General features: G+C 46.9%; 1 protein-coding gene across 1 annotated transcript in view; it reads left to right on the top strand.

Annotated features, from left to right (window-relative positions):
* The first annotated feature begins 2,708 nt into the window (after positions 1-2,708).
* Positions 2,709-11,050, top strand: part of KHDRBS1 (KH RNA binding domain containing, signal transduction associated 1) — a 14,685-nt gene continuing 6,343 nt past the window's right edge. The window contains exons 1-4 of the mRNA XM_015649108.3: positions 2,709-3,045; positions 8,984-9,111; positions 9,717-9,833; positions 10,684-10,830. Of these exons, the coding sequence (XP_015504594.1) occupies positions 2,748-3,045; positions 8,984-9,111; positions 9,717-9,833; positions 10,684-10,830 (690 nt within the window). The 5' untranslated portion in view covers positions 2,709-2,747. The remainder of the gene's footprint in view (positions 3,046-8,983; positions 9,112-9,716; positions 9,834-10,683; positions 10,831-11,050) is intronic.

Here is an 11,050-nt window from a genome sequence, read left to right as displayed (position 1 = left end):
GAGCCTTCCACGCCAGCATCCCCCCCCCGCCAGCGCAGCCCGCTCCTCCCCACTGCGGCCAGTGGTTCGGTCCTCACGGGGGTTCCCACGGCTTCCGCTTCCATGAGCCCGCGCCGGGACCGGGAACAAAACACACGGGGAAACGCTGGTGCGTCCAGCCCTGATCCCCGTGGAAGCGCCAGCACACGGTGAAACGTCAGCAGATCAATGAGCCGTGATCCGCTTCCCCGCTCCCGGCTGGAGCACGGCGTTCCGTGCCTCAGAGCGTGGTTGGGAGCAGGATCCTGGCCGGCCGGACACCCCACAGCTGTGCGGCTTCAGGCGACCCGAGGTGACAACCTTGCGACGTGGCCGGGTGTGACAGTGCGTGTGTAAAAGCTGCTTTCGAATCCCAGCTGGAAAAGGGAGGCTGTTCCCCTCACAATCCTGCTGAGGTTGTGTCAGAACCCGCTCAGAGCCACCGGTCCCAGCTGGAGTCACCGAGTGCGACGTGGAGCCAGTGCGCTGTCCCCAACATCGGGTGACATCTCACAGCTCAGGGAGAGGTGGATAAATAGGAATCCCTTGTTTCCTGCACAGGCTGGAGGAGATGTGTGATTTCCCCGATTATAAAAGTTGTTGTCTTCCCGTTTCCCATGCTCTGACTGTAGAATTTTTAATAGAGGGCTGTGTTTTATACTAATTTAAGCAGCTGCACTGCCTGTAATGTGTCTGTGCCAGTCAAGTGTTGCCTCCACACACAATAACAGAACCCCTGCATGAAAGAGATTTTGCATTTATAGAATGGAATACCTCAGGTTGGAAGGGACCCATGAGGATCACCAAGTCCAGGCCCTTGTCCAAACCCATCAGCAAAGAAACCTGAAGAATCATCCATGAACGGGCAAAATTGAGGGTGGATCCCCAGTGAGAAAGAAGGAACCAGCTAACCTTTATCCCTCAAAATACACGGAGAAGCTCTCAGTGCCACTTTGCTGGGTTTAATGGCTCTGCAAAGTCGTAAATGGAGTCACATAAACTCAGAATCACAGGTCTTAGGGCTCTTTTCTTTCCTTCTTCAGCACTGTGTGACAACACCTGCCACAAGCACACCTGCTCGCCCTTCAGGGAGCCAAGACACCGAGGCTCGTCCTCAGGGTGGGCTCAGGTCCACAGCAACATGAGGGCAGGCAGGTGAAGGCTCAGCTCCCGCAAGGGCACTGCCAAGGCCCTGCCGGACTGTGGAAGCCGGAGGAACACGCTGAGCCCTCACAGCGGCGCTACCCCTGTACCTCAGGGCAGCGCTGTGACCTGGGCAAGCCAAAATCTCGGTCCCCATGGCTCGGTCCCGGTCCCGGTCCCGATCCCCCCTCAGTCCCTTCCCGCGCTTCAGCGCCGCCGCCTGGAGGGAATCCGGAGCGCGCATGCGCGGCACCGCCGGGGCGCAGTCCAGGCAGTACCGCCGGTTCGAATCCCGCAGTCGGCGGTTGGCTTCTTATCGCGGGTTCGAATCCTGCCCGCGCTCCCAGCGCCATCATTGGTTCTCTTCCAAATTTTTGATTCTGTGTACTCTGGGTTGGTGAGGCTGCAGTTCTACTACTGCGTCCAGTTCTGGGCCCCTCAAAGGCTTCTGAAAGGTCGAAGAGGAGCGGCTGGAGGAGCTGGGTTTAGTCTGGAGAAGGCTTAAGGGGAACCTCATCGCTCCCCACAACCACCTGCCAGGAGCTTGTGGTGAGGAGGGGTCTCTTCTGCTGTGTGAAGAGTGAGCTTACTGAGAGGAAACGGCCGCAAGCTGAGAAAAGGGAGATTCACAGTAGATATTAAAATTCTTTCGCCATCCGGGTGGCCAGACATTAGAAGGGGCTGCCTGGGGAGCTAGTGGAGTCACCGTTATCAGGAAAATTAATCCACAAACACCAGAGGTTTATGTCCAAAAGGGAGACAAAGGAGTCCTTTTTCTTTATTCGAATAAAGAGAGAGGCCATGGGGCCCTGGGGTCTCTCCAATTTTTGGAGGGCGCAGCCTCCTTTTTATCCTAATTCCCACCCGCTTGTTTCCTTCTCTCTTCCCCCATAGGCTGAGGTACTTGAGAGGTACAGGCTTTCCAGAACACCTGATACCTGAGACACCCCCAATGCATAACCCCCTTCTTAATTCTTAACTTTTGTGGAATTCATGGTGCTCTTTCAGTGCCTCTTTGATCTTTTAGTGGAATCCATCCCATTGTTTCTGTTGTCTCTCACTGATAGCTGCATCTTATCAGCAAACCCACAGCTTGTTTGTAAAGACAAACCCGTCATTCCTCTCAATGTGTTTAGAGGCGCTACGTGATGCGGTTTAGGGATTACAATGGCAGCGCTGGCTGGACGGAGTGGAAGAGTTGTTCCCCTCCCACATCCACGATTCCCTGACTCCATCATTCCCCGCTTCCGCGGCTCCCCTCACGCCACCGGCTGGAAACGCGCGGCCGCCATGGCGCCATTCCCGAGCGGCCGGCGGCGCGCGGCGCATGCGCGGGGGCGCGCGGGGTGGTCCCGCGGCGGGTCCCCCCTCACACACACACACACACACACACACACACACACACACACACACACACACACACACACACACACACACACGCACACACACACACAGGCGGAGGGGGCGGAGCTTCCGGCGCGGCACTTCCGGCCCCGGCGCTGCGCGGGCGGTGTGGCCGCTGCGCTCCCGCCGCTGTCCCCGGCCCGGCCCGGCCCGGCCCGGCGTCCCCGCCCCGGCTCCGCCTCATGCAGCGCCGCGACGACCCCGCCGGCCGCCTGTCTCGAGGACAGGGTCCCGGTGGGCGCGCGCCGCCGTCGCGCCGAGCGCCCCGTGGCGGAGGGGCCCGCGGGGCCGCCAGCGGAACACAGCCGCCGCCCGGTGGGGCCGCGGCCGGCGGGACCTCAGGGCCGGGGGGCTCCGGTGGCTCGGGCTCGATGGTTGGCGGCAAGATGGAGCCCGAGAACAAGTACCTGCCCGAGCTGATGGCCGAGAAGGACAGCCTGGACCCGTCCTTCACGCACGCCATGCAGCTCCTCACCGCAGGTACCGGGGCAGCGCCGGGAGAAGGGAGAGGGCAGCGGGTCCCGGTGGCCGTTCTGGCTCCGGTGCCATAGGGGGTTAAAATGAGCTATTTCCCTGTGTAATCGGAGCTTAATCCGCAGAGCCGCAAGTTTTGTGTGTGTTTTATTGGTGGTTATATTACATTGTGTTAGTCCTTGTGGTGTGGCCTTAGCCAGACGGGAGAATCAAGAGACTCAAGACCCTTGCGGGTTGACATAAACCGTTTAATAATTGAAATAAAACGTAATGGTAATAGTAAATACACTGATAATAATGATAATTGTGATGTTGAGAAGGAGTAGAAGCAAGCGATCCCCAGTTCTTCACCACCCGCGGAGCGGTGCCCACCCCATCCCCGAGCTCCTTGCGGTTTCTGGGATGGGGATGACAGTCCGGGGGATGGAATATCCCTTTGGACCCTTCGGGTGACCTGTCCTGGCCACGCTGGCTTGAGGACAGCTCCTTTACTGAAAAGTCTCGGGGCAAACGCTGCTCGGGAACAGGCAAAACATCAGGGTGTTGGTAATGTGATTCCAATAAAATTCCCTAAAAACAGCTGTTAAGAAGGAGCTCTATCCCAGCCGAAATCAGGGCAGCTCTTCCATCCCTGGGGACAGAGGAGCTAAAAAGGAACCTTAAAAACCCGGGGCGGTTCCCACGTAGCGGCGCTTAAATCCCAGCGAGCCATTTCTGGGATTTTTTTCCCCCGTTGGAAATCCGTGCCGAGCCCGAGGAAGGACTGGAAATGGCAGTCTTTGTTCTGTGCCCAGCCGAGCCTTCTCCTTCCTCACCGCCGCTGTCCAATCGCCTGGCAGCTCGGATTTCCCTGGATCTCCCCGCTGCAGCTGCTGCACCGCCTTCGGGGCCTCCAGCCAGCCCATTCAGCTGCTCCCACACTCCGGAGTCAGCTTCTAATATTCAATTTTAAATCAGTTAAATTATTCCCAACCTCTTTCTGCTTTCCGTGCACGGTGGGGGAGCTGGGAGGTTCCCAAAGCAAGGATCTGTTTGGGTTTAATCTCCCCTGTGCTTGGTGTCCTGCTTTTTAAAATAATTTGTTTTGTCGAGGTTTATAAATGCAGAGTTTTGGTGCGGCTCTTGAGGTTTTACAAGCTTATTTTATGCGGGGAATAATTCTTGGGAATTGCTGTCTCTCTCCTATTGTGCAAACAACCAGGAGAGATCGTCACGGCATCACCCACCAGCATCTTGATCTGAATAAAGGAGTTTTATAATCTGATTTTCCATCAGTTTAATAATTTTGATTAATAAAATTTTTCAGTCAGCTTGGCTGTGATGCCTCCCAGCCAAAGGAAATCCAAGGAGTTTGCAAATTCCCACACAAAGAGCAGCGTCCTGCAAAGCCTTCTTCACTTGAGGGGTGTAACGAGGATTTAGGAGGAGGATTTTTATTAATTTAAAAATTGCTGATTGCAGCTTGGGGAGATTTAAAATTGGAGCAGCTCCAGCTGTGGATATATTGAAAATCACTTTATTTTGGGAGTATTCATAGTCCCAGTTCAAGGTGAGCTGAGCAGGAAAACAATGAGGAAAAATTTGAGGTAAAATGGTGGATTTAGGTCAATTTTTTTGCCTGGATGATCCCCCAAAGTGCTCTGAATTCCTTGGAATTTCAGTCTGGGCCAAAGCTGTGATGCACAGAGCCAGTAAAATGACTTCCAGACACAGAAATGATCTTGAGTGTCAGCAGAATTCCTATTCCAGCCTTTTTTTTTCTTCCTGGAGTGGAAGTTGCTCAGCCTGCCTGCCTCAGGGAGGGAGCCCTGCAGGAATTCTGCATTCATTTATTTTAAAATAACATCTTAAAGTTGTCTGAAATACTGTGGTGGTTCTGTGTTTTTAGAGGGAATTGGGTTTTTTTTTGGTAGCAAGGGCCTGACAGTGATGGGATTTTTACTAATTCCACTAATTTTACTAATTCTGGTATGGAAGTGGCTACACTGAGGGTTCTGTTATCCTAAGGAGAAACTGAAAACTGATTTCTTGCATTTTCAAATATAATCCATGTTTCCCTCCTGGGATATGGGGTCTGTGTGACCTTCCTTTTCCACAGGAGCAAGAAAATCCTCTTTTTCCTTTGGATTTAAGCTGTGGAAAGAGGGGGAGCTGCTGCTGGTGTGAAGGGCATGGCTCACTCTGCTTCCCTCCTTTGGGAAAATGGGGGATATCCCACTTGAGTGTTAGCCAAGTGTGGGATTTGGGGTTTTCTGGGAATTTTAGCTGTTTTTGTTTCATGGAGAAACTCCAAGGGAAAAGAGCTGAGCTTCCCAAGGCTGTGTGAGCTGTGTCATTCCGTGTGGGGTGGGAATGAGAGCAGGAAGGAGCTGTTGGAGTTGGAGCAACACCTGGCAAAGGCAGGAGCAGCTGGAGGTCCACTCCCACATGGAATTCCCTGCTGGATTCAGGCTGGGATTCATTCCTGGGAATGGGAAAGGACTGGATGGGAATGTCCCACGGATGGGTGGTGGCTCCTGGGAGCCAAAGGAGGGGTTAGAGAGGGCTGAGGTCACTGGAGATGAGAAATGTCACCCTGGAGCTCCTTCCACGTGGAGTCCAGGCTCTCCTGGCACGGAGATGGCTTCAATTCCTGTCTTTCCAAGTGGATATCCTGCCCCCAAACTGTCACCTGAAATTGTCTCAGGCTGGATTATTTTGAAACCATTTCACTGTTGCACTTTTCAATTTGTATTTTGTTCAAGCATGGCAATGTTCTCAATCGCTGGCACTGCTGTGGCCATTCCCATTCCCACTGCCATCCCAGGAGTTTCTGTGCCACATCCCAAATCTCACCTTTCCCTCCCTGTGCTCCTTCTCCTGGCAGTGCCCTCCCTTCCCAGCAAAGCCCCAAAAGCAGAGCTGCCTGCCCAGGAATCCCAGGGTGGGGGGTGTATTTTGGGGAGGGAAATAGTGGGATTAAGATTGCTAAATTGTTGGAATCTAGCCAGGAACTGCTTCCCCTTCCTGGGAAATCAAACCAGCTGGGAAGCAGGGAAGGATGGAGGAGGCTCTGCTTTCCTCAGAGGTGCCACCCCCAAATTCTTTCAGGTTTGGAGGGTTTTTTTTTAGGGGTCAGTATTATTTTTGCTGGTAATATTTTCAGCCTTGCAAATGTCCTTCCAGAGCAGAGCTGAGCTGCAGGCCAGCACTTCCCATGGATTTGAATTATTAAGGAAGAGCTGGGGCTTAGCTCAGGAGCAGGAAGGAGGAACAGCAGCGTTCCCAGCCCCCTTTACCTGCCCCATAGGAGTCCTGCTGAGCCCATCCCTGCCTTGGAAAGCTCTGGAAAAGCCACTCATGCTGCCAGCCTGCTGACATTCCCCGTGGCAACCTTCTCCCAAAAAACCCCTGGAATGGGCCTCAATCCCTGCAGGTATCCAGCTTTTCCAACAGCTGCTCCTGGTGTCACATCCAGCTCACCAGTGCCATGATTTTATCCTTCCTCACCTATTTCCAGACTCCCCCTTGGATCTGGACGTGCCCTGAATTCCCAAAGCTTGGAAAAGCTTGGAATTCCTCTTCTGCTGCTTCTCCTCCCTTGTGTTTTATGTTCCATTTCAAGGCATGGAGCTGCTGCTGCTTTTCTCTTTTGGTTTGGTTTTGATCAATTTTTTTAATTCCTTGTGGCCCAGCCCAGTTCCCAAATATTTCTGCAGCTTTGGCAGAAGGCAAAAATGGATCTTGCTGGGTGTGAATTGGGATTTGCAGAGGTTTTCACCCAGTCCTGTGGTGTTTTCAGGAGGCAGAAAATTACTCTGTTTAGTTTCATTTTAATTTTTTAATTTAACAATAATTAATTCATGTTTAGTTTAATTTTATCAAGGAAGCTTGAGGGTGTTTTTATTCTGGATGTGTATGTAAAAAACCCACTTTTTGTTTATCTGCAGGATGCATTTTCAGAAAAACAAATTATTTAAGGGTTTTAAGTTATCCTTAAACAGGCAAACAGTGCAACCTTTAATTTCCAAATCTTGATTCTCTGCCCTGTTCTTGGAGCTAAAATGAAAAAAAAAAAACCAATACCATAAAATGAACCAAGACAGCTCTTTTGTCTTATTTCATAAATTTGGCAGTGTGTGAACTTGAAGGTTTTTTTACTTTTGCTTTGTATCTTCAGAAAAATAATTTCTTTTTACAGCAAAATTCAAGGGATTTCTTTCAATTTTGAAAAGTAAGGAGTCATGGTAACAATTTTGTGAGGGGAGACAAGGGGCTGCTGGGAGCAAAAATACAAAATTCAGTTTTTTAGCACAATTCTGTGTTATGGTTTGAGCCCAGCTGACAAGGAGGCCCCACTAAAACCAAGTTTATACTGGGCCTATAACGAAAGAAATATAATTAAAATAGAGATTATTTGATGATTTTTCCTTGAGGTTGGGTTTAATTTTTTCAGTCAGAAATGCTTCTCAGCCCAGGGGTTGTTCAAAAGGGTGGTGGTGACCCCTTATTCCTGCTTGGATGATCCAAAAATATTCCCTAATGGATAATACCCCAAATATCCAACATCTTTAAGGTTGGAAAAGACTTCCAGGATCATCAAGTCCATCTGGCAGGCTCGTGGGGCTGTGAACAGGAGCATTTCAGACTCAAGCAGATGGTTTGACGTGGCCAAAAATCCCAGGAAATACAAAATATTGCAGCTGCAGTGTGCTGGAAATCCTGCTCATGACTAAGCAGGCTGCACTTTGCTCTCCCAGCTCAATCCCAGTGCTGTGGATAATTTTGGGAAGTGTCTCTTTCCCTTGGAAGAGGCTCAGAAATTAAATTTACAAGCCTTGGGTTTGCTGGTGAAATGGCACAATTTGATTTTTCACCAGGCTCCTCTTCTGATAAACAGCCTGAAATCAGGATTTGGGATGGATATTAATGATCAGTTTGGGGTTTTTTTCCTGTTGGACCAAAGGATCAGCAGTAATTTGGGATTGTTAACAATGGATTGACTCCACATTTGGGAGAATTTGTCACAGAGTTGTTTGCCTTGAAATAAAAATTGTGTTTTTATCACCTCTGGAAAGGGAAATCCAGGCAGCTGTGGGCTGTGCTCTTCTGGAAAATGATGGGGGTTATTCCTGCACCAGGAAAATGAATTTATAACTCAGAAATGCCTGGAAGAGGATTTTCCATCTCCATGTGGGTCTTCTCTCAGTGAAAGCTGAATTTCCAGGAGGTGTTTGTGTACCAGTCCCTAATTAACTTCCCTTAACGACCTCATTCCAGCAGGTTATTGGGACTGTCCCAGCTCCCCTCAGGCTGCCTCAATGGGGCTTTAAAATTGATTTTTAATTCACCACAGGCAATTAAAAAAGAAAAAAAACTATCATAATTTTGAGAGACAAATAATTAAAAAAGCAAAAAAAAAAAAATCTCAATTTTGAGAGACAAATAATTAAAAAAGCAAAAAAAAAAAAATCTCAATTTTGAGAGACAAATAATTTGTAGTTGCGTTGCTGAATTAAGAATTTCTGAGACTCTCTTTTTGGCTGCACACCTGAGGGTTTAAAATTCCCACTTAGGAATTATTTGTGTGATAAATCTGCATTTATTTCATGAGGTGAAGCTGGGAGAATTTCCTAACCCAAAGCACACTGATGTTTATTAGGAATATTTTCAACATAACCAAAACTCATCGTGCCTGGAGGTGTTGACACCACTAATCAAAGGTCAGATTTCAAATAAATTCGAGTTGGATGATAAAAACTTGCTGATTTCTGTCACAATTTAGCAAAAATATTGGATTTTAATGTAGTTTGAGCTGATTTCTTTGCAGATTTAGGGGCTGGCAGAGGAAAGCACAGGAATTTCCTTCTGGTATTTGTAGGGTTCTGTCCTTGTCATGATTCCATCTCTGATCTGATGCTTGTTTAAGGAAAATATAAAGCAGCCCTATTTTTATCTTGTTTAGAAATTGAAAAAATTCAGAAGGGTGAGACAACAAAGAAGGATGAGGAAGAGAACTACCTGGATTTATTTTCCCACAAGAATATGAAACTGAAAGAACGAGTTCTGATCCCTGTCAAACAGTACCCCAAGGTGAGGGCCAGAAAAGGGCGACTGAATCTCTGGGATTTGCTTCTTTTCTGTGGGATTTTGTGCCTGGAAAAGTGTCAGCAGGAGTTAAATCTTCTTTTTAAAGCAAAATTCAAGACATTTCTTTTGAAAAGTGAGGAGGGATTATTATTTTTTTTTTCTTTCTTTGCAGGCCTGCAGGGATTTAATTTCTAATATATTGAATTTCTAGAATATCTTGTGATAAATGGTGGTGCATAGGTGGGATTTTGGGTTGCTGGAACAGACAATTCCACGTGTGGAGCTTTGTGTTTTTACATTTAACTCCTTAAAGATTTACTGGAAAGCTGCTGCAGAGTAGATGTTGGAATTGAAACACTTAATTTAGCTTGATTTTTCTGTTGGAGCACTTTTATTTTCATGAAAAGAAAGGTTAGAAACTTAATTTTTCCTTTTGAAAGTTAAATTTACCTGTGCATTTTTTTTTTTTTGGTGAGGTGATGAGAAATGGAGAATTATTTATTTTTTCCTTCCTTTGTCAACCAACAGAACATTCAGAAAAATTTTTTGTTGACTTTTTTGAGCTCTGGAGCTGATTTTTTTTGTTGTTGTTTTTTCTTAAATTCCAGTTCAACTTTGTTGGAAAGATTTTGGGACCCCAAGGCAACACCATTAAGAGACTTCAGGAAGAAACTGGTGCTAAAATCTCTGTGCTGGGGAAAGGTTCAATGAGAGATAAAGCCAAGGTAAAGGAAAACAAAATTCCTTTTGTGCTGTGAGAATTAGTGGTTCTCCAAGCATTTTATTAAAAATTAAATTAGAGAAAGCTTCAGTGAAAGATGAGCTACAAAGTTGATAAAATAAGGATTAATCTCCTGAAGAGCCATTCACTAAAGGGATATTTTTCCCCTCCATAAAAAAGATAAAAAAATCCCTTTTCTAGCTGCTCCCTCTGAAATCCTTAAATTCTTCTGGTTGAGTGGAGATGTTGATAATCTTTGGTGAATCACAAAGTACCAGGAGGCTTTTTTTAACAGAAAAAAAAATAAAATATGAAAAGAATGGGGAAAAAATGTTTTTTATTTCTTCCTGTTTATTTTTGAAGCTGAGGTAAGAACCAGCAGAGCTGTAGCTTAATTCAGATTTTACGTGAGTGGCACAAAAAGGTTTTTTAAAAACACTTTCAGGTTGTTTTTCACTAGTGAAATAACTGCAAAACAGCCTGAAAAACAGAAATATCTTAAAGATATCTTAAAGCAGAGGTGGAGGAGTTGTTGGAGGCATGGGGCTCCACAAAGTGGCGTAGAAGAGAATATTTAAATATTCTGAGGTAAAAATTTTGCTGGCACCAATTAAAAACTGTGGATTTAGCAAAAAATAAACCAGCTGAAGAGGCAGCAATAAAAAAGTGGAAGTTTTGCTCCTTAAAAAATAAAAAAAAGCCACATGAAGAGGCAGCAATAAAAAGGTTTTATTCTTTTTAACAATACTCATGCACACCTTATTAAAGCTTAGAAAAGAGGCAAAAAATACGATTTTTTTTGCCTCTTAAACAGATTTTAAGAGGCATAAAAATATTTATATTTTTTTTCCTAGGAGGAAGAGCTTCGTAAAGGGGGGGATCCCAAATACGCCCATCTCAACATGGATTTACACGTTTTCATCGAGGTTTTCGGGCCCCCCTGCGAGGCCTACGCCCTCATGGCCCACGCCATGGAGGAGGTCAAGAAATTCCTGGTCCCAGTATGTGTCCTGCTCCTTTTTTTTATTCCTGAGGGGTGCAACTGGCTTGGGATGGGTTGGATTTCCTCCTCCTGCAGAGATGAAAGGAGATGAAATGGTTAAATGTGTGTGGCAGCTTTGTAGAATCCTTCAGGAAGGTGTTTTGTTGGGGTTTTTTATTATAATTATTATATTACATTATATTACATTATATTACATTATATTACATTATATTACATTA

The sequence above is a fragment of the Parus major genome, chromosome 23 (assembly GCF_001522545.3).
Source record: "Parus major isolate Abel chromosome 23, Parus_major1.1, whole genome shotgun sequence".
Classification (NCBI taxonomy): domain Eukaryota; kingdom Metazoa; phylum Chordata; class Aves; order Passeriformes; family Paridae; genus Parus; species Parus major.
Note: the sequence above shows the minus strand (reverse complement) of the source record. Positions and strands in the feature narration are given on the sequence as shown.